The following is a 23,877-nucleotide window of genomic DNA, read 5'->3' as shown; positions in this document are numbered from 1 at the left end:
AGCATTTGTTGCCATCTATATTCCCCACGATGGCCATTCTGTTGGGGATGAGATGGAACCTTAAAGTAGTTTTAATCTACATTTCCCTGATAGTATTTATGCACTTAAACTGCATCCTAGTCATTAATATTTCATTGCTTATAATTTTCTGTTCAGGCCCACAACCCATGGCTTGAATTGGGTTGCTTCATTCTTCTAATAGTTTTAGGGACATTTAAAGAATTTGTGAATCATGCTCTGCTGAAGACTACCCAGCCCTTTCTCAAGCATCTAACAATCTCCATGGATATACTGATACAGTGTAGTAAACTGATTAAGCTCAGGCGCTGCAGCATCTGTGCTTACCTATGAATTTGTCTTGTCTGATTACTACATAGAGGAATTGGTGCAAGTGCCTGGAAATATTGCCTAGCAGTGATATTCACATCATGATGACATCATTATTTAACATCGCAGAATCATGATGGAATTCCTGTGGAATTCCAAAGAAATTCTAATTTCTTAAAATGATATTGTCTTGGAATGGACCTCAGGTGCTTGTAGATCTGACCTTTTGAACCAGTCTTCAAAATTCATAATTTATTTATGTAGAGCTACTGTCTGACTGGCATGCTTTGCTGTAATCACGCTTTGTTCACATCTATCAGTTTCTAGAACAGTGATGTATTTCTGAATGACATGTTGACCACTATAATAGTTGATAACTATTATTGACTACTTCCTTTCTCCTCCCACAAGAATAAATTTCTATTCACACTGAACTGAAATGCATTAGCAATATCCCTGCCAGGAGTACATCTCTTCCTTTATGGGAGAAAAGGCTGAGCAAATGTTTCTAAACCATGTGAATGATATGTTCTGTATGTGTGCACATGTCCTGCTAAAGATACTATTTATCTTTTATGTAAATACCTTCACCATTGGATGGAAATCTTCTCAAGTTTGGTAACAGAGTTTACTTTATCTTCTCTTGTTCTTGGTATAAATTTGTATACTTTAGGGTGTATAATTCACAAATCAGAAGCTTAAGACACCAGGGATTTACTAAAATAACCTCTCCAGGATAAACCTTGAAAAAATTAGGCCAAATCCCCGTAGAATTATTATTATGTCTTTCGGCTTGCAGGAACGTTAGAGGTAATTTTTTTCCATATCGTTTATTTTACAAATTAGGAAACCAAATCCCAGTGTGTCGCTGGTACAGTAGGGTTCCAACTCCAGCCTCCTTCAGTCCAGAAGTCTGTTTGTCCTCTACTTTCAGATGAATTCTACTCATCATGGTGCATGTTTGCACGTGTGTGTGTGTGTGTGTGTGTGTGTGTGTGTGTGTGTGTGTGTGAATGTGTGTGTATTTAGGATTTTATAGTTATGTTATATTGCAAAATGAAGCATTTTTCTTTCTACTATTTTTTAACATCCTTATTAAGAAAAAATATTGTACTAAGGACAACATTGAATAATTTCATATCACGCTGTCATTTTTTTCTGTAATAATTTTTTCCCCTAAGATTGCCTCTCTTCCCACCATTATTTTGGGTAAGAGTTAATTTCTGGATTCCTGGAGTGCCATGAGAATGTGTATGTTGACAATGTTTTTGGGATGGAGACATTTGCATTTAGCTCTTTAGGGAGTGAAAAGGGTCAGGGTAGGGGCCTCTGGGAGCTAGGCAACTGAGAAACCAGGGAACTAGGTTTCAATCAGAAGAGGCAGGTGGAGAGAGGGAGGGGTCTGCGGGCACAGCGGCTTTCTGCAGGGCCCAGCGGGGTTGTCTCCGCTGGGAGGGGCCAGGTTGTCAGCGGCTGGGGCACTGGGAGCCCGAGCGCAGCTTGGACAAGTGGACTGCACGCAGCGCCTGCCTATTCTTTCACACATCTCTGGGGACCTCAGGAGAAGGAGGAAGACTTTTGGATATGGGTGAGTGCAGCGCCGTCTCCCCCACCCCCACCCCGCCCCTCACCCCTAAAGCATGGCAGGGCAGGAAAAGCTGGTGTTCCAGAAAGGGAAGCTTTGTGAACCACCGATTGCGCCGATCTCCCCCATCCCCTTTTGCGCTGGGTGCTTCTGCGGCTGCCTTAGAGCCTGCCTCTGCACTTACTCTGGGAAGGGGAGAGGGGAGATTGAGTGCCTGACTTTGCTGCACCTTGCTCTGGACATTACCTGAGGGATTTTAAAAGAGAGATTAGAAATAACAATCAGCTTCCAGGAGGAACAGCATGTGACAAGTTTGATGAGAGCTCTGTGGCACAAGTTGAACTGAGTCATAAAGTAACGAAAACTTAGAAAACTTTCAGCTCCTAACAGGTTTGAGTAGAGGAAGACACTGAGGAAGGGCAAGATTTGGGGGTAGTTTCTAGTCCCCTGTGTAAACGAAAGGCCCATTGTCACAGTGTTTGTGAAGTTGAAGCTGAATGCTTCACTTTTCCTTGGAAGAATCTTGGTAAATTAATGATCTAGTTAAAAGGACGCCCCGAGTGGCTCGGGTCACCTCACGGTAGGTAGCTTTTGCGGCAGTCAGCTTCGCTCCAGTTTCTTTGGAGTACGCAGCGGCGCAGATTGGCACACGCCCAGGAATGTTGTGGGGTGCAACGAAGGTGGAGGACTGGGTGTCTGCCCTGGGGACAAAAATCCAGCATCAGAAGGTAGTGGTGTGAGAAAAGTTCTATAACCTGTGAAGAAGTGACCCACTATCTGAGGACTTGGCTATGTTTGTACAGTTTCTGCGAAAAGTGCTCGCGCAATATTGCATTTCCACGGTTACTGATTAGTGATCCACCAGCCGCGGGGGATTTACTATGCAAACGCCAGTGGACTCACTGCTTCCGGTCCAAGTCCATTAGTCGCCCCTCCCCCGCCGCTCCCTTGTCCTTTGTTGTAAGTGATTTCACCAAGAGCAAAGGAGCCCTTTGGGCTGACATGTCCCTGTAGAAATTCCTAAATTCCCACAGGCTCAATGTTAGGGGATGCTTTGACTACTAAGCAGCGGGGTTAATACACACTGGCCAACTTGGAAGAAAAGAAAACAGAAAAGGCGAAGAACATTTTTGCCTATGAATGCTAGCTGTGATGAAGACATTGATAGGCTCTTCTTGCATGACCCTGCAAGAGTCTTAGAAAGACTCATTTTTTTTTAAGTCCTTTGAATAAAAGTGTTGGGAATGATCTCCAGAATGAAGTCTAACTGGAGTATTTACTTTTTTAAACGGAAGTAATATTTGCAGGTTATAAAAGAAAAACAAATCGCTTCCCCATGGATACATAGACTTTTAAAAGTACAGTCGTATTTCTGTGGCACTAGAATAACAGTGGCAAGAGAAAGAGTCTCTCTTGAATAAAAACCAAATTAACTGACAACGTAACCTTGTCACGAGCTCTATTAAAACCGTCAATATGCTAGCGTTTAGAAAGCTTGACATTACTTACCTCGGTCAGCTTATGCTTGAAATGATTGGCTATCAAATGTTAACTTTTTCATTTCAAAGTTAATTATCTCTAGAATTTGTATTTTCAAGTCATAAAGAAAATGATTGACTGGATTTTACTTGGATTCTTGTGGCTAAATCACTCACCAAGTGTAGAAAGTGCTGTGGGATAAGGTTGGGATTAGTGCCTGCGATGCTGGACTTATCTGGAGTTCAACCTTAGTTTGTAAAACTACTGTTCCCTCAGGAAGGGATTACATGTCCCTCTTGTGTTTGAGATTACCTAAAACTCATTTACGTCAGTTACCTACTGGGAGACAGGACTTTAGAGGAACAAGAGAGAAACCACAACTTAGGAAAGAAAAAGACGGAATAAGAAAGGCAAACTATTAGTATACAGTTGAAGAAAGAAAGAGTCTAAAGCCAAGACTCAGAATAGAAATGAAGAGGAACAGTCTGCAGAAAAGTTAGGAGAGGCAATGTGAGAAGGGAGGAAAGAAACATGCCTGGAAACCATATAGAATACACTTCATTACTGAAGTTACAGTTCTCCTCTTCCTTTCAATTTACTTGTTAAAGAACAGAGCTTCATGTCTTAATACCTCTTTATTGACAGGTGAGACGATCTTAGTCAGTGACTCAGAAATGGACTCCAGATCACTCTGGTACAGGAATATGTTGGACTGTCCCAGCAGTCTGTAGTTTTCCTCTTCTGATGTCACGATACTTGAAAATAAATTTGTAACGATAGTGTACTCCTTTGATCCCAGCACTCAGGAGGCAGAGGCAGGCAGATCTCTGAGTTTCAGGCCAGCCTGGTCTAGATAGTGAGCACCAGGAGAACAGCCAGGACTACACAGAGAAAACATCGCTCTCAAAAAAAAAAAAACCAAAACAAACAAACAAAAACCAAAAAACAAAGAAGGAAGGAAAAGAGAAGTCTAGAAAGGAAAATGGTGCTGTAGGGACGAATGTAACAATGATTGATTGTCTGAGACCTCCTTACTCTACCCTTGTGGAAGCATGAGAGCAATGAGTTAAATAATTCATAGTTATCATATCTATAAAGCACATGGCTAATTCTCAAAAAATAAAGCAGAACGAATCAGCATCAACCACAACAATAACAAGTTCCTTGTAAAGGAGGGAAATAGAGTTTGGGGGTCTATTGGGATTTCCATCTTCAGCAACGTTCTTTGCTAGGGTTAAAACAATTTCTTTTACCCCAAACTTCTCTGAAAAATGGTTGAAGAAAAATAGATTGTATTAAAAAATGCAGGGCTAACTGTTTGCTAGGCATATTACCATTTTAGCTCCAAGGTTAACGTTAATTACCATCCATGCTTCCCAACTGTGGGTTTTCAGGGTCCAGTAGAGAGGTAGGTCAAGGATATTTAAAATTTCTTTTCTAAGCATATTAGTCACACTGCTCTCCTTAAATATGTGTGATTGTGTATATATATATATATGTATATATATACATATATAATTTATGCTATGTACTAGAGCAGTATTCATCTTTTTGCTGTTTATAAATGGTGTTATTATTTAGTATTTTGGTATCTTTTAGTAATAAAAGCTGTGGTATTAAATTTGATTTGGAGGAAGGTAAAGGATCTGTAGACGGGAGGATAACCTAAGTAGATAAGGGATGGTTCTAAAGCAGAAAGGGATAAACATCTTGTAGTGAAGGAAAACATGAATCTGGGTCAATAATAGATCTTAACTTTGGAAAGCTAATGCAAAGCAGCAAGAAGTTTGAATTATACTTTAGGAAATGGGAAGTAAAGTCTTTATAATGTTAGTGTTTAAGAAAGATACATTGACCACAACACTTAAAGGGAAAGCTGGAGAAGATGTACTGAATTATCAGAGCAGTCCTGAAATAGTACCTCCAGGCTAGTCCAGTGACACTGGGTACAGAGGGAGAAAGGTAAGTGGAAGACACATCTATAAAATCATGCAACAGAATAACAAGGAAAATGAATATGTTCTCTGGGGAGCTGAAAGCTTTATAATGGGGAAAGTGGTAGGGTTTTTGATGCCATACTGAAGAGATAAACTAGATGATCTATTTTCTGGTTATCCTGGGCAACTGATGAGTTTCATTTTTAAAAGTAAGTAAGAGTTGATGGCTAGATGTTTAAAGGAAAATGTTTAATAAGTTCTAAATGCATACTGAGGAGTTAATAAGAAAAAATGAGAAGGGAATCAATTGTGTAAGTATTCCCAATCTTTAGTGAAAGATACTCTAAAACAAGGAGTTATTTACTTGAAAAGAGAGAGAACAGGCAACACTGCTTCAGGAGCAAAAGATAAAGGAAAAGCTGTCTTTTGGAGAAAACCGAACCAGTTACCAACTATGTACTAAATGTCTTAAGATTAGAAGCTTGTTATGTGATACCATAAAAGTTCAGTGATAGATCAAAAACCCATACACTTTTACAACAAAGAAAAAAAATCTGAAGAAGATATTTTTCTGCCATTCAGTTTCAAATAAAAATGGAGTTGACTAACAATATTTAAAATTGTTTAAAGATTTGTACTAAAACTAATAAGACATAATATTTCTTGAGTTTCTGAACTCAAGAAATTTTATTCCAGGGGAAAAGCAATGCAGTGATGTCACAAACAGACAATGTTTGAAACTGGTCGCTCTTGTAAATCTTTGAAAAATCTTCTATTCTCTGGTATTTGATTACAGGGACTATAAGTTTATGTAGCTCAGGGCTATTATTCAATAATAATTAGAGGGAAAATGTGAATATGACAAGTTCAAACTATCTTCTTTAAAAAATAGAGTATAATTGTATGATCCTATAGTCTAGAATCTAGATTAATAGACAATGGTGCTTATGAATCATTGAACTCCCTAGTACATTATTTTCCCTAGACAATTATAATAATCAAATGGCATTGTGATCCAGATAAAGATAAATAGTGTGATGGTGTTTCTTGCTGTAAATCAGTTATTCTCCAAACGAGTTTATTAAAACAATTCATTGCTGGGGCTGGAGAGGTGACTCAGCGGTTAAGAGCACTGGCCTGGCTGTTCTTCCAGAGGACTCACGTCCAAGTCTCAGCACCTCCATGGCTGCTAACAACTGTGCGAAACTCCAGTTCTAGGTGATCCGGTATCCTCATGTGACAGGCAAAATACCAATGTACATAAAATGAAAATAAGTAAGTTATTTAAAAACACCAGAAAACAACTCATTGCTAACTCTCATGGTTCTATGGGTTGACTGTTAGCTGATCATTTTTTATACACAGTCTTGAGTTGTCACTAGAATGTCAGTTAGGTAATCAGCCATCTGAAGACTTTGTCAGCTTGGTGATCTGCGATGTTCACAAATGGCTGACAGTCGATAGTATCTGCTGATGATGCTCATCTGTGGCCACCTTTGGGCTTTTTTTTTTTTTGAAAAAAAAATGAAGGGTTTCAAGAAATAGCATTCCAAAAAGGAGCATTTTAAGATACCCAGGGGCTGATCTAGCTTCAAGTAAGTGCCTCAGGACATGAGTTCTGTTTCATTTTCTGGAACACAAAAGTTGAAAGCAGGGTGACTCAAGCATAGAGGAGATCAGGCTATCATTTTGATATCAAGTACATGATGGCTAGCGAAAGGAAAGTCGGAACGGATAGAGCCAACTAATCTATTTCATTCTGAAAATAAATGCCTCATAAATGAGCCATATCTTTAATTAGAAATGTAAAACTATCTGATCAGTTACACCAAAGCTTCACAGCAAAACACTGAGTGTGGAAATTGATGCCTGAGTGGAAATATGGTTGTTGAATCCCGAGATTCAACTCTACTCCAAATAGTGGCAATAAAATCAGCTAGTCTTTCTTATTTTCACTTAAATAGGAAATTCTAAGGATATTATAAATTAATGTTTTATTTATAATTTATTTAGAATAGACCTTACATCATAAGTTTAAATGTCGATAAAATAGCAAAGATATTCACTATCCTCTTGTCATAAAAATTAAATTGTCATTGATGATATATTTAGGATTCTATTTTTTAGAGTATTAATTTTTATACATCCATATACTTAATTATATTTCTCCTTGAAAAGATGCACTTAAGTTATCTATGTAAATTTCTACTTTATAAAACTTCATCTAAATCTTTGTGTTGTTCTTAACTGGAAAAGATTAGAGCTCTCACAATGGCTAAAAATAAAAGGTCTTTTTCTTAGACAACTGAAAAACAAAGAAAACCTATTTTAAATTAGTTTTTTTAGATTCAAAGACAAGGTTCATTTCAGCTTAAAAGTGTAGAGATTCAAAAAACATTAGATTCCTACTGTGTCTGAACTTAATTTATTGAGGTCATTTTATTAATAACTCTTTAAAAAGAAATAGGAATTAGAGACAGACTATATAGACTATATATAATTTAATACTGTACATGCTTACTACTCAAAGTAAAGCAAATAAGTATCCTTCCACCTTAAAGAATCAAGACAGTTTTATACACAAACACACACAAATGAGTCAAGTGATAAATAGTTGATGGAAATTATTCTTTAGTTTGTTAAGATATTCATTTACTGATAATTCTAGACTTTCTATTATAGAATCTCTAATTTTATTAGACTAGCAGACAGTCTATTAAATACCTGTGCTTGGGACAGACTCCTGAGACTCATATTGAGAATACCTGGGGTCCAGACCTCAACCTATGGTTTTAAAGCTCAGTTCAATTAATTTTGAGTAAGGAAATGTGGGACTGTATTGAGAAGTAAAATGCCCAGAATGCTTCTCTTCCTCAGCAAACTGTGTTACTCATTACAATTTAAATCATTTTCTTATATCAAGTATATTAATTTATAATTACCACTACTTAAACATTCACTACCAAGACCTAGATTTTGAGATATTCACATTTTCATTTTATCACACTCTCACTGGAATATGGTTATAGTTGAAATTTCCTGTTTCCCATGGAAAACCTAATGTGGCATTTTTCTTCCAGAGTTTGCTGAATCTCTCTCCCTAAAAATTCCTCATAACTTCCAGTCTCAAGGTTTCAGGTGTAACATGAAGGCCGGGCTTGCTTGTTGGGGTTTCTATCCCACTCAGTACCCCACAGCTGACAAGCCCCTAAGAAAATCACACAGAGGAGTCCATGAGATTATAAACTGATTGGCCCATTAGCTCAGGCTACTTATTAGCTCTTGTAGCTTATATTGACCCATTATTCTTATCTATGTTAGCCACATGGCTCGGGACCTTTCTTAGCGGGCAGGTTACATCTTGCTTCTCAGTGCTCTGGGCAGGAATGGGCAGAATGGGTTTCCTCCTTCCTAGCATTCTCCTGTTCTCACCACCCGGCCTCTACTTCCTTTCTGGTTGGCCCACCTATACTTCCTGCCTGGCCAATCAGCATTTATTCAAAATAAACAGATTGAGAGAATACAGACAATTTTCCTGCACCATTCAGGTGTTGTTTCTCGTTATATGAATTTTTGGACTTTATCACTCAACCGTTTGGCTCTACTTCTATCCCTTCAGTCCCTCAACATCAGTATGTTCAAAACTGACATGATCCACCAAGGTCTAGCTCATTCTCTTCATCCACTCATGCCTACTTTCTTCCTCTGGTACCTAATATAAAGAGATACTTATAGTTAAAGGAGAGATGCTGTAAAAGAAATTTGAATGCAGTATTCAATGAATTATTAAATGAATGCCCATTTCTAGAAGAATGTGGTCAAGCTATGAGACTTATGTACAAACACTTGTAACTTAAGTCAACATTATATCAGTTAAAATATATCTTCTGTAAGTGTTGTGGCATAGGCCTTTTATCCCAGTGCTCGGTGTGCAGAGGCAGGTGGATCTTTTTAAGTTTGAGACCAGTCTGGTCTACATAGTTACATGATTACAGGGTTACATGGTGAAATTCTGTTTCAAAACAAACAAAATCCATCTTCTTGTCTAGGAACACCCAATGCCTGATCTCTGCATGTCTTGTTTTTGATAAGGGTTATTTGCTAATATATAGTCTCTCTTCATTACTTGGTGCCATGTTTGGATACTGGGGGCAGGAAGTCCTTTCTGGAAAGATATCGAATTCAGGTATTTTAAGGTGTTTATGTAATGCTGCCTTATACCAACATACAAAGTAACTGAAGTATAAAACTGAGTATTTGGGGAGTGTAACACATTAAGTCTTAATATTAGTAAGGTACAGAGAAGAAGGCAAAACTACTATGTAAGTGTGTCTGTCCAGAACAGGAAGCAATATGACTGGACAATACTAGACAAGGAGCCTTGCCAAGAGATAAACAATAAAGCAAATTTAAAGGTCCTACTGAAAAGAATATTGGAGTTAGAGTAATTCCATTAGTCAAAGAAGAAAATCATTTGCAATAAGTCACCTACAGTGTTCAGTGCAACAAAAAGAGCCCAGTAAAGCCAAATATGGCTCTTTAAGAATTCGTTTGTTTTATTGAAAATAGGTTTTTTTTCTCACATACTATAGCCTGACTATAATTTTCACTCTCTCTACTCCAGTTCATCTTCACTTCCCTTCCCATTTAGATCCACAGCTTTTTTTTTGGTATTTTATTTGAAAATGAGCTTCTAAATGATAATAAAATCTTAATATAACACTATAAAACAAAAATTAACATATTATAATAGGACAAAACAAACAAACAGGAGTAGGACAGCCCCAGAAGAGGCACGAGAAATGGAAATCAACAAAGAGACCCACTTCACACACACAAATCCCATAAAAACACTAAACTAAAAGCCATAATATAGAACCAAGAGTACCTATAGAGTAAAAAAAAGAGGTAAAATTAAGTATATAGAAAAAATAAAATCAAGCATAATACAAAATTTAAAAAAATTGACATAGCAGCGAACCTCTAAAGATGCCATTGAGTTCGTTTTCCGTTGATCATCTACTGGTGAACATGAAGCCTACCCTAAGAGTTTGTTTCTCCAGGAAACCAAATTCTCATTTGCAAGTGGTTACCATTTGGAGATATCTGCAGAGTTAGGGATGGAGGCTTGTATGCATGTTTGCTGCAGCTCTAGGACTCCATCTGGTGCAGACCTGTGCAGGTCCTGCGAATGCTGCCTCAGTCTCTGTGAGTTCATATGTGTATGGATTTCTATTGATTTAGTGGCTCTTGTTTCCTTGGATTCCCTCCATTTCCTCTGGGTTCTCAATCATCTTAGCAGTGTGAGTTATGGATTGCTTCTTGTGGAGTAGGTCTAAAGTTAAATCAGATATTTGTTGATTAATACCACAAGTTTTGTGTCACAATTGCACTGGCATATCTTGCAGTCAGGACACCATGGTAGACCAAAAGGTTTGCTTGTCCATAGTTTGGTGCTTATGTTTCTTCTTTGGTGGCATTCATAGTTCCTTCCTCTTCCATAGATGCTAAGAGCATATGGGTGATGACTCCATGTAGGCACCAGCTCGACTGCTTGACCTAACTCAATGAGTTCTATTAGTGTTGCCTTCAACAACAGGGCCTTGCCATCATTTTGTAGAGAACAATGTACAGTCATGGCAGCAGCCTGAGTTATTTGGTGGTTACCATGGGAACTCTTTGGTCAACAATTACAATAGATGTAACTCATTTCCAGGACTGGAAATTTTGTTGCTTGACAAGTGATATCCACCTGGGAATATCTCTTCTCCATTATTTGGTGATTTTATTTATATAACCTTCATATATATATATATATATATGTGTGTGTGTGTGTGTGTGTGTGTGTGTGTGTGTATATATATATATATATATATATATATATATATATATATATATATGTAAGAGTCTGCACTTCCCAATGGATACCCACACCCGGTTCAGGCTGCGCGCTTTCCCGAACTCGAGCCCACGAGAATGGACGATTGTCCTGAGGGTTGGAAAAGAGACACACACACAAAAGAGACCTTTGCTCATTTACCAGAGTAAATGGCAACTTTATTAAACTCAAGTCGGGTATATATACCAGTGGGCTAGAAGGATCGAAAATGCAAGGCCTCCTCCCATCCAGGAGCAGGAGAAGAAGATTAAAGCTTCCCGGCCCCTCGGCCCCTTGGGCAGGGTCAGCTGGGGGAGGAAGGCTATCTGCTGGCCCACTGCTAAGACCTTGAATACAAGTGGAATCACCATAACAAAGAGAACCAGGTTCTTGCTAGGTAATCCCCTCAAGCCAGAGCTAGTGCAGAGTCTCCAGGGAGCCGGAGGTCACAAGGCCCTGCAAATCGCCAGGAGAAGGGAAAAACCTTGGCAGCTACATATATATATATATGTGTGTGTATGTATGTATGTATATATATGTATATATATTTTATGCATTCCCTCAAGTGGCCCTAAATTTTAGGGCCCTTTCTCCATATTCCTGTCCCCTCTTTCTTCTCCTTCTTCTCTTGATCCTTTGATTCCATCCCTTTCTCAACAATCCATAACCATCCATCAAACCTGTTTCCCTTTTCTGGAGAGATCTATTGGTCAACTGTAGTCCCTTACTCTATACCTAACCTCTGTGTTTCTGTGAGTTATCGCTTGGTTATCATTGATTTAGCAGCCAATATCAATATCTAAGCTACTGCATGCCATGCTTGTCTTTCTGGGGCTGGATTACCTCACTCAGGATGATTATTGTTTACAGTTCCACCCATTTACCTCGAAATTTCATTTTTAACTGATGAATAATAAATATTTCCTTGTGTAAATGTGCTACATTTTCATTATTCCTTCTTCTGTTGAGGGACATCAAGTAGTTTTCCAATATCTGTCTGTTATGAATGCAACAGAGGTGGACATGATTGAGCAAGTGTCTCTGGGTTAAAGCATCTTCTGTGGATTTCTAAAATTTGCACAATCCAAATGAAATTAAAGTCTCTTTAATAAAAGGATATATGGTGAAGTTTTCTCTTACAGACAAGATTTTAAGAATTAAGAGAGAGAGGGAGAGAAGAGAGAGAGAATGAAAAAGGAAGAAAAAGGAAAATGAAGGAGGGGAAAAAAAGGAGATGAATAGTTTATGAAGGGAAAGAGCTAGGGATGAAGAGAAAGAAGAAATGAATATGAAGGGAACCATGGTTAAAGGAAAACAAAACAGATAGGAAAGGCAATTAGAAGATGCTGGATGTGTGGCTCAGTGGGTAGAACACTTTCTTAGTATGAGCAAGGTCCTGGTGTAATCACACCACCACAAATCAAATGAATTGTGAGGATCATAATTGATAATAATAATATCAATAGCAGAAATAACAAAATAACAATAGAGAATGATCTAGAAGAGGAGTACGGGGTGTTAGTGAAACAAGACAACAGAACTCCTAAGCAATTTACTGCAGAATAATATAATAACCTTTCTTTGTATTGTTTACATCTAGACTTGTTTGTTTTTAAGACAATAGTTCACCATGGAATTCTGAGTGTCCTGGAACTCACTGTGTATACTATTAAATTAGCCTCAAATTCACAGAGATCAGCCTCCCTCTGCCTCCCAAGTGCTGATATCAGAGGTGTGTGGCACCATGCTGTGTTCTTTAAGTCTAATTTTGAAAGTAAAAATAAATTACTTATAAATTTCTGTGTGGTTTCCACCCTGGACCTTCAGTGATATGGGATTCCCCTCTGTCTGCTACGAATATATTTTATTGCCATTGGTTAATAAGGAAACTGCTCTCAGCCAAAGGCTTAATGGAATGAGGACTTTTTAAAAACTTAATTATTTTTTTCCTAGGCTAATCTCGGATTCCCGTTCCTCTCTATTCTCCTTCAAGTCCTGTTCTCCTAGCAACACCACCCTCCCTCCACTGCAGCCCAATCCATTACTTCTTTCTTTTCCAGAAATGGCAAGCCTCCCAAGTGTATAAGCCAGCCATGGCATGTTAAATTTTAGTAAGACTAGGCACCTACTCTCCTGTTAAGTAGGGACAAATCAACCCAGTATAAAGAATCGGGTGCATAAAGCAAGTAACAGAGTCAGAGACTGCCCCTGCTCCTTCTGTTAGGAGTGCCACAAGAAGACCAAGTTACAAATGGCAACATATGTGCAGAGAGTCTAGGTCAATATCATGCAAGTTTTGTGGTTGGCAATTGAGTCTCTGTGTGCCCTGTGAAGCCAGTTAGTTGTTTCTATAGGTTTTCTTGTGGTGCCTATGACTCCTGTCTCTCACAATCCTTCCTTTCCTCTTCGAAAGGATTCCCCAAGATTTATCTAATGTTTGACTGTGGGTTTCTGCATCTGTATCCATCAGTTGCTGGGTAAAGTTTCTCTTACCATCTGAGGATTTTTTTAAGTGAGCTAATAACACTCACTTTAATGACTATATTATATTTATTATTATTTCTACACTTTTATTAAGAGGTAACATGCATTGATTATCAAGAATAAATAGAAATTACATAATCTAAAATCATGCTAGTAAGTGCATCAAAAGAGATTAAATGTATCATGGCTAAATCCTTGCCAGGGAAATGTCAGGAGATAATCATTCTTATCTCCTAACTCTGATAATATTGATCTATGTTACTGAACCTCATGGCTGTAAATTCAGGTCTTAGATTAGGAAGCCCATAGATTCCCAATCATCTTTAAATCACTGCAAAATAAAAACTAGGATAGAAGACCCACATCAGAGGAAGCTTCTTTTATAGTACACAAATCTTTGATAGAAATTTCTGTGTGGTTTCCATCCTGGCCCTCTAATGATGTGGGGTTCCCTTTGAATGCTATAAATACGTTTTATTGCAATTGGTTAATAAAGAAACTGCTTTTGGACAATGTCTTAACAGAATATAGATAAACTGGAAGAGATATATATAGAGAGAGAGTAGGCGGAGTCAGAGAAAAGCCACTTAGCCACCACCGCAGGAGACAAAGTCCAGATGCTGGGCGAAACTTTACAGGTAGGTCACAACTATGTAATGATACAAAGATGAATAGAAATGAATTAATTTAAAATATAAGAGCTAGTTAGAAATATAAGTAAGCTAATAAGTCAAGCAGTGTTCTAATTAATACAATTTCTGTTAGTTTATTTTGGGTCTGGGTGGCCGGGAATAAGCAAGCAGTCTCTGTCTACACTCTAAAGGCTAGCAGTCCTAAGACTTCAGAACAAGATTTGTCATTTTTCTTTTATGCTTCCTTATATTTTCTTTAACCATATCAAGTGAGTATTAAATAAAAACAGAACCTGAAAATAGCAAAATACCAAACACACGACATTCCCAGGCATTAGCAGAGGCATCAATAGTTTTATACACTCAGTGCTTAATTTAGTTCACTATTAATTTTGTGTAGTAAGAATATCTTATTTTATAGTGATATGTGACATAGTAAGTTGATATTTTTACTTTTATTTTAAAAATTGTTTTTATTTTCTGTACGTATGTATGATGTTTGTGCCTAGGGTACACATAACAAGGTGTGCATGTGGAGAGTAGAATATGACTTTGTGGTATCAGTCCTCTCCTTTTGTCTCTCTGTGTGGATTCTGGCTATCATCACATTCAAGTTATCAGACTCACGCAGCAGTATCTTTACCTAAGGAGTTATTTTGCTGGCCTGGTTGATATTTTAATGCATAAATTTTATTTATTTTGACACCTTAAGCTTTTGAAAAACATCGCCACATATATATATATATATCCATATATATCCATATATACTTTTAAAATATAAGCATTAATATATCTGCATTCCTCTTTTTGTCCCTGTACTAAATGGTAAGAGAAAGAGCAAATAACTAGGTCCTAGATAAGCAGAGCAGGTGTGACAGGTTATCTGTCACTGCCATCCTCCTAACATTATTCCTTTCCACAGAAAGTCTAAATAGAAGGAAATAATTTTACTTGTTAATTATATGTGAGAAAAAATTCAATGAGGTTTCTAGAGAGAAAATATCAGAGTGGTTTGCACGTAGGTATTTCTTAAGTTATACAAATGACAGAAATCACTGGGAAAAATTAGTCTTACTAGCATTTCTTTTCTAACAGCTTGCTTTATTAATAATCATTTACCCAACACAATAGGTATATCGTAGTAGTTTCTCTACTAAATTTCCCATCCTTCAGAAACGTATGTTTGACCACACCTAGCTAGAACTTTATAAACAAACTAAAATGTGCCCTGGGAGTGAGCCAGGCAAGGGTTTAAGATGAGATGTTAAATAATACACATTGAAAAAGAGTCAAAAAACTTAAAATCTCGATCTCAATTCACATGTCTCATTGTATATTATATGAGGCCACCAACTATTCCTTGGTATTTCTCCTGGCAAAAAGCAGCCCTTTGAATTTATCTTAGTGTTGATTTGACTGAAAAGGAGCAGGTACCTCTAAGCGTGAAGCACCTGCTCACTTTGGTTGGTAAATAGAATGACAGAATGAGAGAGATAGAGTAAGAATAATTTAAATTTCAAAAGCACTGCTATTTATTGAGATTAAAGAAATAACTTGCACACAGGGCACCACGTGATTATTCTGAAGATTAGCTGCAGATACACAGATTAGTGTAATAGCTTTTTAGAACACGGACCAGGAGTGGAAGAGAGCTATAGAGGTTATGGTCATGACGGGTTTTATGAAAGACTACCTTGAAGAGAACGGGGTAGCTTGTGACTTTGTCAGGAAGTCGACCCATAGGGATGTGGGTACAGCCGGGGAAGAACAGCAAACAGCCTTTGGTGTGGAGTGCGCATGCTCCAGGACACATCCGCATTTGCTTTCACTCCAGGTTGTAATCAAAGGGCACTAAATTTTCTCTTCTAAATTTCCCATCCTCTAGAAAGGTATGTGGGACCACACCTAGCTAGGATTTTATAAACAAACTAAAATGCGCCCTGGGAGTGAGCCAGGCAAGGGTTTAACTAAACAACAGTGTCTTATCCTTCCTGTTCTCTCACCCTGTCACTCCAAATCTAGGCCTTCCTTCATCTTCACAGGCACGCTAACAGGCCTACTGTAGCCTGTCCAGTATTTTTATCCTGTACAAGTTATATGATCAACGCACAGCCTTTTAAAATTATCATTAACTTCTAAAGTTAGTATATAAAAAATAATGGATTTCATTATAGCCTGTTGATACACGTGTGTCAATTGCATTTAGTTCTTATTTTTCCTTTTCTCCCTGTCATTCCTTCTCTCTTCATTTGCTTATCTCTTTTCCCTTCAGTTACCTCCCTACAATTGCTTTCGTAATCATGCAATTGTAGCGTTGCTGGGAGATAGCTATCCAATCAGATTTGATTGCAAATATAATAACAAAATAGATATTACAAATAATAACACCACAAACATTCTTTTAGTGACTAGAATAAGACATGAATGGAAAAAAATGGATGAAGTTGGCATTCCAAGGGGAAAGTGGAAGGATCAGCAAGAATAAATACAAACTGAAAATATTCACAATTTTGGTAATTACCAGTTAATTAAGCTCTATATTGCTTCCCTACCATTAAATAGGGGAATGATTCAGAATACTTTTTGTTGGCCCAGTTGTTCAAAGTTGCTGTGTTCATCTATTTATAAGACCTTCCATGACTTCCTGCCATCTTACATGGTCGTTCATGGAGGATGTATCAGATAACGGTCTTTATAGAAAACAGAATCATTTATGAAGACTGTCCGACCAGGTTGAATCCATACATACCTAGAACTTCCAAACATGTTTTCAAGTCTAACTAAATCACTACCGTGATCCAATAAGAAATTTATGACATCTGATCTGCAGATGTGAAATATCTAATTATGAATTAAAGTTTATCTAAAATTTCAATATTTTGGTTATCTATAAATATGGCATAGTTCAGTTTCCATAAGCATAGGCAATCAACAGATTGTTCATTATTGAGCATTTTAAAAATCCTATTCCATCCTGCTTAATCATTCAATGCATGTGTGATTGACTTGGCACAAAGGGAAAAGAGAGAGATTCCCTTCTTTGTTACTTGAAATTAACAGTCTTACCTTTAGGTCTCTAGAATCCTGGAAACCTCTTCCATTCACTTTTCTTTTCTTTTTTTCTATTTTCTCCTTCCTGGGCTTTTTCCTTGGTTTTTCAGAATTCAAACGGTGCACGCTTGAAGAAGGCTATAATCCTTGGGGTTGAAAACCTCATTCAGCGCTTTCTTCTCTTCCATACTAGGGGCTGATTCAAACAGCATCATTAAACCCAAACACGGCACAACATGATTAAAATAATTCTTTCTGAATAGGTAATTAAAAAAAACTAATTGGATATTTGTAACTTTGCCTTTATTTATTTAGTTTTTTGCTTGTCCCTGACACCTTCCTCAGTTAACATGTGGTTAATATGTGCTGCTATGTGCAGATGAAATCCAAATGTGATGTGTACAGTGTTTATCTTGCTACCAGGACACAGGACTTTTCTGTGTGATCTTCCATTTCCTGCAAGGACTACAGAACTGGGGTACAAGCCGCTGTTTGTTTTCCTGAAGTTGAGCCCTTCTGTTTTCTTTGTCACTGGCTTTCATCCTCTGTCCCAGTGGCAGTAGCTCACTATTTATTTATTGGCTGTTTAGTATGGAAAAACATCCAGTCTTTTTAACATTGACAACAAATCAGAGCAAAGAGTCTGCCCATCACGCTACACTGGGTATCATCTTTGCCTGTTAAGCTCTTGGCTGGTCTTTATTGTACTTGACTATCTTCAAAGTTTGAGAAATCTGACTGTGGGCTGTTATTTTCCAATTCTTATTAACACTTGCCAAATCTTTTGTCCTGCATCTTTATACTCACAACAGCTTCTAGGTCAGATTTTAGTTTTGATCATGGAATTTTCAGAAGAAAGCTGAGGCACTGACATAGCCAGCTCCTTTTCAGTGTTGGCAATAGATGCTGATTAGCTGAGTGCTGGTTGTTGAAGTCATAGCAACAAGTTCCACTTACTATCTTTTAGGCATCTCAATGAAGTTTCTTTGGTCTGTGGAAATATAGCTACAAAAAAGTTTCATCTCCTGAAGAAAGTGAGCATGTTTGAGAGAACAACTTCTTGGAGTTAATTAAGAATTCTTTTCTAAGGTTCATTACTGAAGCTTTAACTTATGAATTATTTGGTCTCCTTGATTTTCTTTTTATTTCCAGTTTTTATAATAGGCTTTTGATGGACTTAATCTTTTAATTTTAAACTGACTATCTGCCAAGATTCTGGGTTCCATTGTTGAGGTTACCAAATTAAGTATATGCATCAATCACCAGAGGAAAACACAACAGTTGTCCACAGAGGCAACAAATACCAACTTGTATTTTCAACAGAGATTCAGGATAGTTTTTAGTCAATAAAATTAGTCTGAGCGAATACAGCAAAAGTTAAATTCTAGAGAAACATAAATTTAGGAAAACCTATTTATTTTAAATTGATAAAACTGGATTAAACTAGATTTTTAATTGTTCTAAAAATGACCAATAATGTAGTTTCTGCCTACATGAAAACTGTTTTTATATCATAAAATCATAGAGTTCAGACTTTTCTCTTGGAGAGTAATGGATAAACAAAATTATACTATTGTCATTAAAAGGAATTAAGCAATAATTTATATTGTCTAATTCATTATTTTCTTAACCAATGAAAAATTTAACTTTTCTCAGCAAATGTAGTTCATATTGGTTATACATTTTTGTGAATAAGTGTTGATGCTATGTATGTATAAGAATATATGCATATATATGAATATGTATGGAATGCAGGCACATTCATATCAGCACATGTAAGTGAAGGTTGGAAGTCAACCTCAAGCATCTTTCAACCTTTCATTTCACTTGGAACATTTTTGTTGTTGATTGATTGATACATACATTCAGTTAGCTGGCCTATGACACTCATAGGAATCTCCTGACTCCACCTCTTCTTTCCCTGAATTAGCACTGGAATAGCAGGTATAGGCAACTGTGCCTTGGCTTCAGCAGCCATGGGTATTTGGCTAGGTTTTCAATACCAATATGACTTCTTTCTTGAGGAACATTGGGTCTTAAGTACAAATGAGGAGCTGTTGGTTTCTGTCTGGGTATACATGCCACCATCGCACCCTTCAAGTTATTGTGCTGGCCATTGTTGTGGTTCATAGACATCACAGCTTGGTAGGATTGTTTTGCTGCTTCCCTCCTTTGAAAGCTTGCAAAGTGCCTTCTGGTACTATGGAGGTTTTCCCAAGGAAGAGATGTTTATATCAGTTCTAGCTCAGAGGCATTTGGGCCCTGTGTCTGTAGTGAATAGTGTCCTTATTCAAAATCTTAGAAAAAATATTATAATAGTTTAACTCATAGTCATTTAGAATTGAAAAGCAATCCAAGTGTCCTTAAACCAGTAAATAAATAAACAAATTTTGTGACTGCCATGCAAAGAAATTCTATTCAACAGTAAATCTTGAGACCCGATATACATGTCATTCTTTCCAATGGTCACTTCATTTACTGCTGGCTTAAACATTTTATATGTCATTTTATTAAAATGTGAAAATTCTATCTTGTTTCTGCATCTTACCCATTAATGCAATTACAATTATATTCCATATAACAAATCCAATGCTAATTTACGAACGCCAATATAATTTGAGAGAACATTTATACATTTATGTAAACAGAGGCCGTGCATTCATTTCTTGGCCTTGCAGATCCAAATAATCATATGGAACCTATATCATTTGCAACACTATCCAATGGCTCAGACATATTTCTATCTTAAATTAATCCATTTCTTAATCTGTGTATCACCATGGGGCTGTGGCTTCCCAGTAAGGTTCTGGCAGCTTTCTCCTTCAGCAGCTGCATGCCATCTCTCTGATTCTTCCTTCTTTCCTCCTCTATCTCTGCTTGGATTTTCTGCCTAGCTATATTCTGCCCTGCCATAGGCCAACGCATCTTCTTTATTAGCCAATGGTGGATAAAACATATTCACAGCATACAGAGAGGAATCCCATATCACATTTACTAGATTTTTCCAGTTAGTGGAAATCAATATTACACATATGAAAGATAATAATAGCACCTGTCACAGAAAGCAAAAGAAGTCTCTGTGTTTCTGGGGCTCAGGTACTACTGCAATTTTATTTGTAGTCATCTAAACATACGTAAGTCATCACACCTAGTATACGAGGCATGATAGATGTTCAAAATTGAATGGTGTGAGTTTCATTATCTGTTGAAACAGTACAACTGACTATAGCTAAAGTGGTAAACCACATAGCCACTAAATACAACTGCCAGGAGCAACTCTGCCATTCTGAAGGCAAGACACAGTCATAGTCTTACCACCAACATTATTAATATTAATATTGCATTTAGGGTAGTAGCATTACTACTACTGAGATCCTAATTTTTATTATTTGTGCTTGATTTTGAATTAACAATGCAAATAAAGTAAAACTGTTTGTAGTATATTGGTTGGACTATCAATTGCTTATATTTTCCACAGGATAGAAGAGGTAAAATTCATCCTTTTATCCTTGAATTTCTCTCTGAACTTCTTTGGTAGCTCCAGTTTTATTAGAGTGACATTAATAACTCAGGTCCTGCCGACAAAAGGGTTTAATAAGATTGATATTTGCTTTTGATCTTGATTTGGAATTATACTGCAGAACTCAAGAACAGAATAATTGGCTCCATTGACCTGTACATTCTGTTTATCCCACGACATACAGAAAAGGAGTTTAAAAAACCTTGTATGCAGTGTTTTGATTAAATATTAAGCAGTATAATTTAGTGTTAGCTATAAAACAAATCCTCAATTCTTGATTTTAAAATAGAATTGAGGGAGTATTAAAATAGAAAAGATTCAGAGAGGGAAATCAGAGAAACTTCACCTTCCACAATAGCCAGAAATAGCATAAAATACCTTGGGGTAACTCTAACCAAGGAAGTGAAAGATCTATTTGACAAGAACTTTAAGGTTTTGAAGAAAGAAACTGAAGAGGATACCAGAAAATGGAAGAATCTCCTATGCTCTTGGATTGGGAGGATCAACATAGTAAAAATGACAATTTTACCAAAAGCAATCTATAGATTCAATGCAATCCCCATCAAAATCCCAGCGAAATTATTCACAGACCTTGAGAGAACAATAATCAAGTTTATATGTCAAAACAAAAAATCCAGGATAGCTAAAATAATCCTATACAATAAAAGTACTTCTGGAGGCATTAACATCCCTGACTTCAAACTCTATTACAGAGCTACAGTAATGAAAACTGCTTGGTATTGGCATAAAAAGAGAGATGTTGACCAATGGAATCGAATCGAAGACCCAGATCTTAATCTACAAACCTATGAACAACTGATTTTCAGCAAAGGAGCTAAAACTATACAATGGAAGAAAGAAAGCATCTTTATCAAATGGTGCTGGCATAACTAGATGTCAACTTGTAGAAGAATGAAAATAGATCCTTATCTATCACCATGCACCAAACTCAAGTCCATATGGATTAAAGACCTCAATATTAATCAGACCACATTAAACCTGATAGAAGAGAAAGTGGGAAGTAGTCTACAAGACATAGGCACAGGAGACCACTTCCTAGGTAGAACCCGAGTAGCACAGACAATAAGAGAATCAATGAATAAATGGAACCTCCTGAAACTGAGAAGCTTCTGTAAAGCAAAGGATGTAATATGAGAGGGCCTGTTTTGTTTTTTTTTTTTTTGGCCTTTCTGGCTCCCCAGCTGTTTAGTTCCAGAGAAAAATCACACAAAGGACTCCGTAAGTTATAAAGCTGATTGGCCCTTTAGGTCAGGCTTCTTATTAGCTAACGCTCACATCTTGATTAACCCATTTTTTGATCTATATTAGCCATGTGGCTCAGTACCTTTTTCAGTGGGGCAGCTCACATCCTGCTGCTTCGGTGATCTGGGCAGGAGTGGGAGGAATCAACTTCCTCCTCCCCAGAATTCTCCTGCTCTCCTTGCATCATTTCCAGTTCCTGTCTGGTTTTCCCACCTATACCTCCTGTCTGGCCAATCAACGTTTATTTAAAACATGATTGACAGAATACAGACAATTGTCCCGCACCAAAAGGACACTGTCATTAAGACAAAAAGGCAACCTACTGATTGGGGAGAAGATCTTTACCAACCCCTCATCAGACTTCTTTGCTCATCTTCTCCCTCCTTCTGCTTCTCATTTGGACCGTGGGAGCTCAGTCCAGTGCTCCAATGTGGGTCTCTGTCTCTATCTCCATCCATCACCAGATGAAGGTTCTACGGTGATATGCAAGATATTCATCAGTGTGGCTATGAGACAAGACCAGTTCAGACACCCTCTCCTCTGCTTCCCAAGGAAAAATCCGGGCACCTCTTCTTGGACCTGGGAACCCCTTTAGAGCCCTTAATTAAGATATTTATTTCCCTGCTCCCATATCCACCCTTCCTCCATCCCACCCATCCCATTCCCCCAAGCTCTCCTGAATCCTCCCCTTCTCCCTTCTATCTACCCATCTCCCCTTACATCCACCCCCCACACCCCTGTGCACCCAAGTTTTGCCTGCCAATCTTGCCTACTTCCAATATCCAGGAGGATAACTATATCATTTTCTTTGGGTTCACTTTCTTATTTAGAAAACATTTTTTGTGCTCTTGATATGAATTTCTTCTTTTTTTCCCCCTTTGTCTATTGTTCTTAGATTTGGTCTTTTCATAGGAGTCAAGAGTTCCTGAATCTTTTGTGACTGCCTGTAGTTTCTGGGATTAGGTCTTTGTCTGGTTTATGATATGAGACTCAGAAATTTGGAAAGACTTATGATTCAGTGGAATCCAACATGTGAGGAGAAGATGCAGAGGGGGAGCTGCTGAATGAGAGGGAAAAGTCCGATGTGATGACTAAGTAGAGTGGAAAGAGGCAGACAATTTTGGACTTTACTGAATATAAAGCAGGTTAAATTGACAGGTGAGGAAAGAAGAGTGTGTGTTGGGAGGGATATATGGAGGCTAGCCCCTGGTACATGACTTTGTGTGCTCATATTGAGCAACTTTGAGATCAGAGAGCAGACAAAGCTGTGCTGTTTAATAAATGCTATTTAGTTCAGGAGGTGGTGGCCTACACCTTTAATCCAAATGCTTGGGAGGCAGTGGCTGGTGGATCTCAGTGAGTTCAAGGTCAGCCTGGTCTACAAATTAAGTTCCAGGACAGCTAGGACTGTTACATAGAGAAACCCTGTCTTGAAAAACCAATTAATAATAATAATAATAATAATAATAATAATAATAATAATAAATAAGATAAAAATAAATGCTATTTGGGAAACTAAATATGGGTTATAAAGAAAGAACAGAATGACTAAGCATCTACTTGATATGATGTTTCAATAATACAAATTACAATAAAACTTTTAATGATAAGTAAAAAATTATGAAGCAATAAAATGAGTGAAAACAATCACTGTGAAGTGTCTCATGATGATTTATTAAATTTGGAAAAATAGTCTAGGTGAAGGTGTGAACAGGAGCAAA

The 23,877-nt window shown here is 37.4% G+C and overlaps 1 protein-coding gene across 1 annotated transcript in view; it reads left to right on the top strand.

Annotated features, from left to right (window-relative positions):
* The first annotated feature begins 1,761 nt into the window (after positions 1-1,761).
* Positions 1,762-23,877, top strand: part of Gpm6a (glycoprotein M6A) — a 253,667-nt gene continuing 231,551 nt past the window's right edge. The window contains exon 1 of the mRNA XM_048455766.3: positions 1,762-1,915. Coding sequence (XP_048311723.1) covers positions 1,912-1,915 — 4 coding nt within the window. The 5' untranslated portion in view covers positions 1,762-1,911. The remainder of the gene's footprint in view (positions 1,916-23,877) is intronic.

The sequence above is a fragment of the Myodes glareolus genome, chromosome 23 (assembly GCF_982192425.1).
Source record: "Myodes glareolus chromosome 23, mMyoGla1.1, whole genome shotgun sequence".
Classification (NCBI taxonomy): domain Eukaryota; kingdom Metazoa; phylum Chordata; class Mammalia; order Rodentia; family Cricetidae; genus Myodes; species Myodes glareolus.
This window is presented reverse-complemented; position numbering and strand designations above follow the sequence as displayed.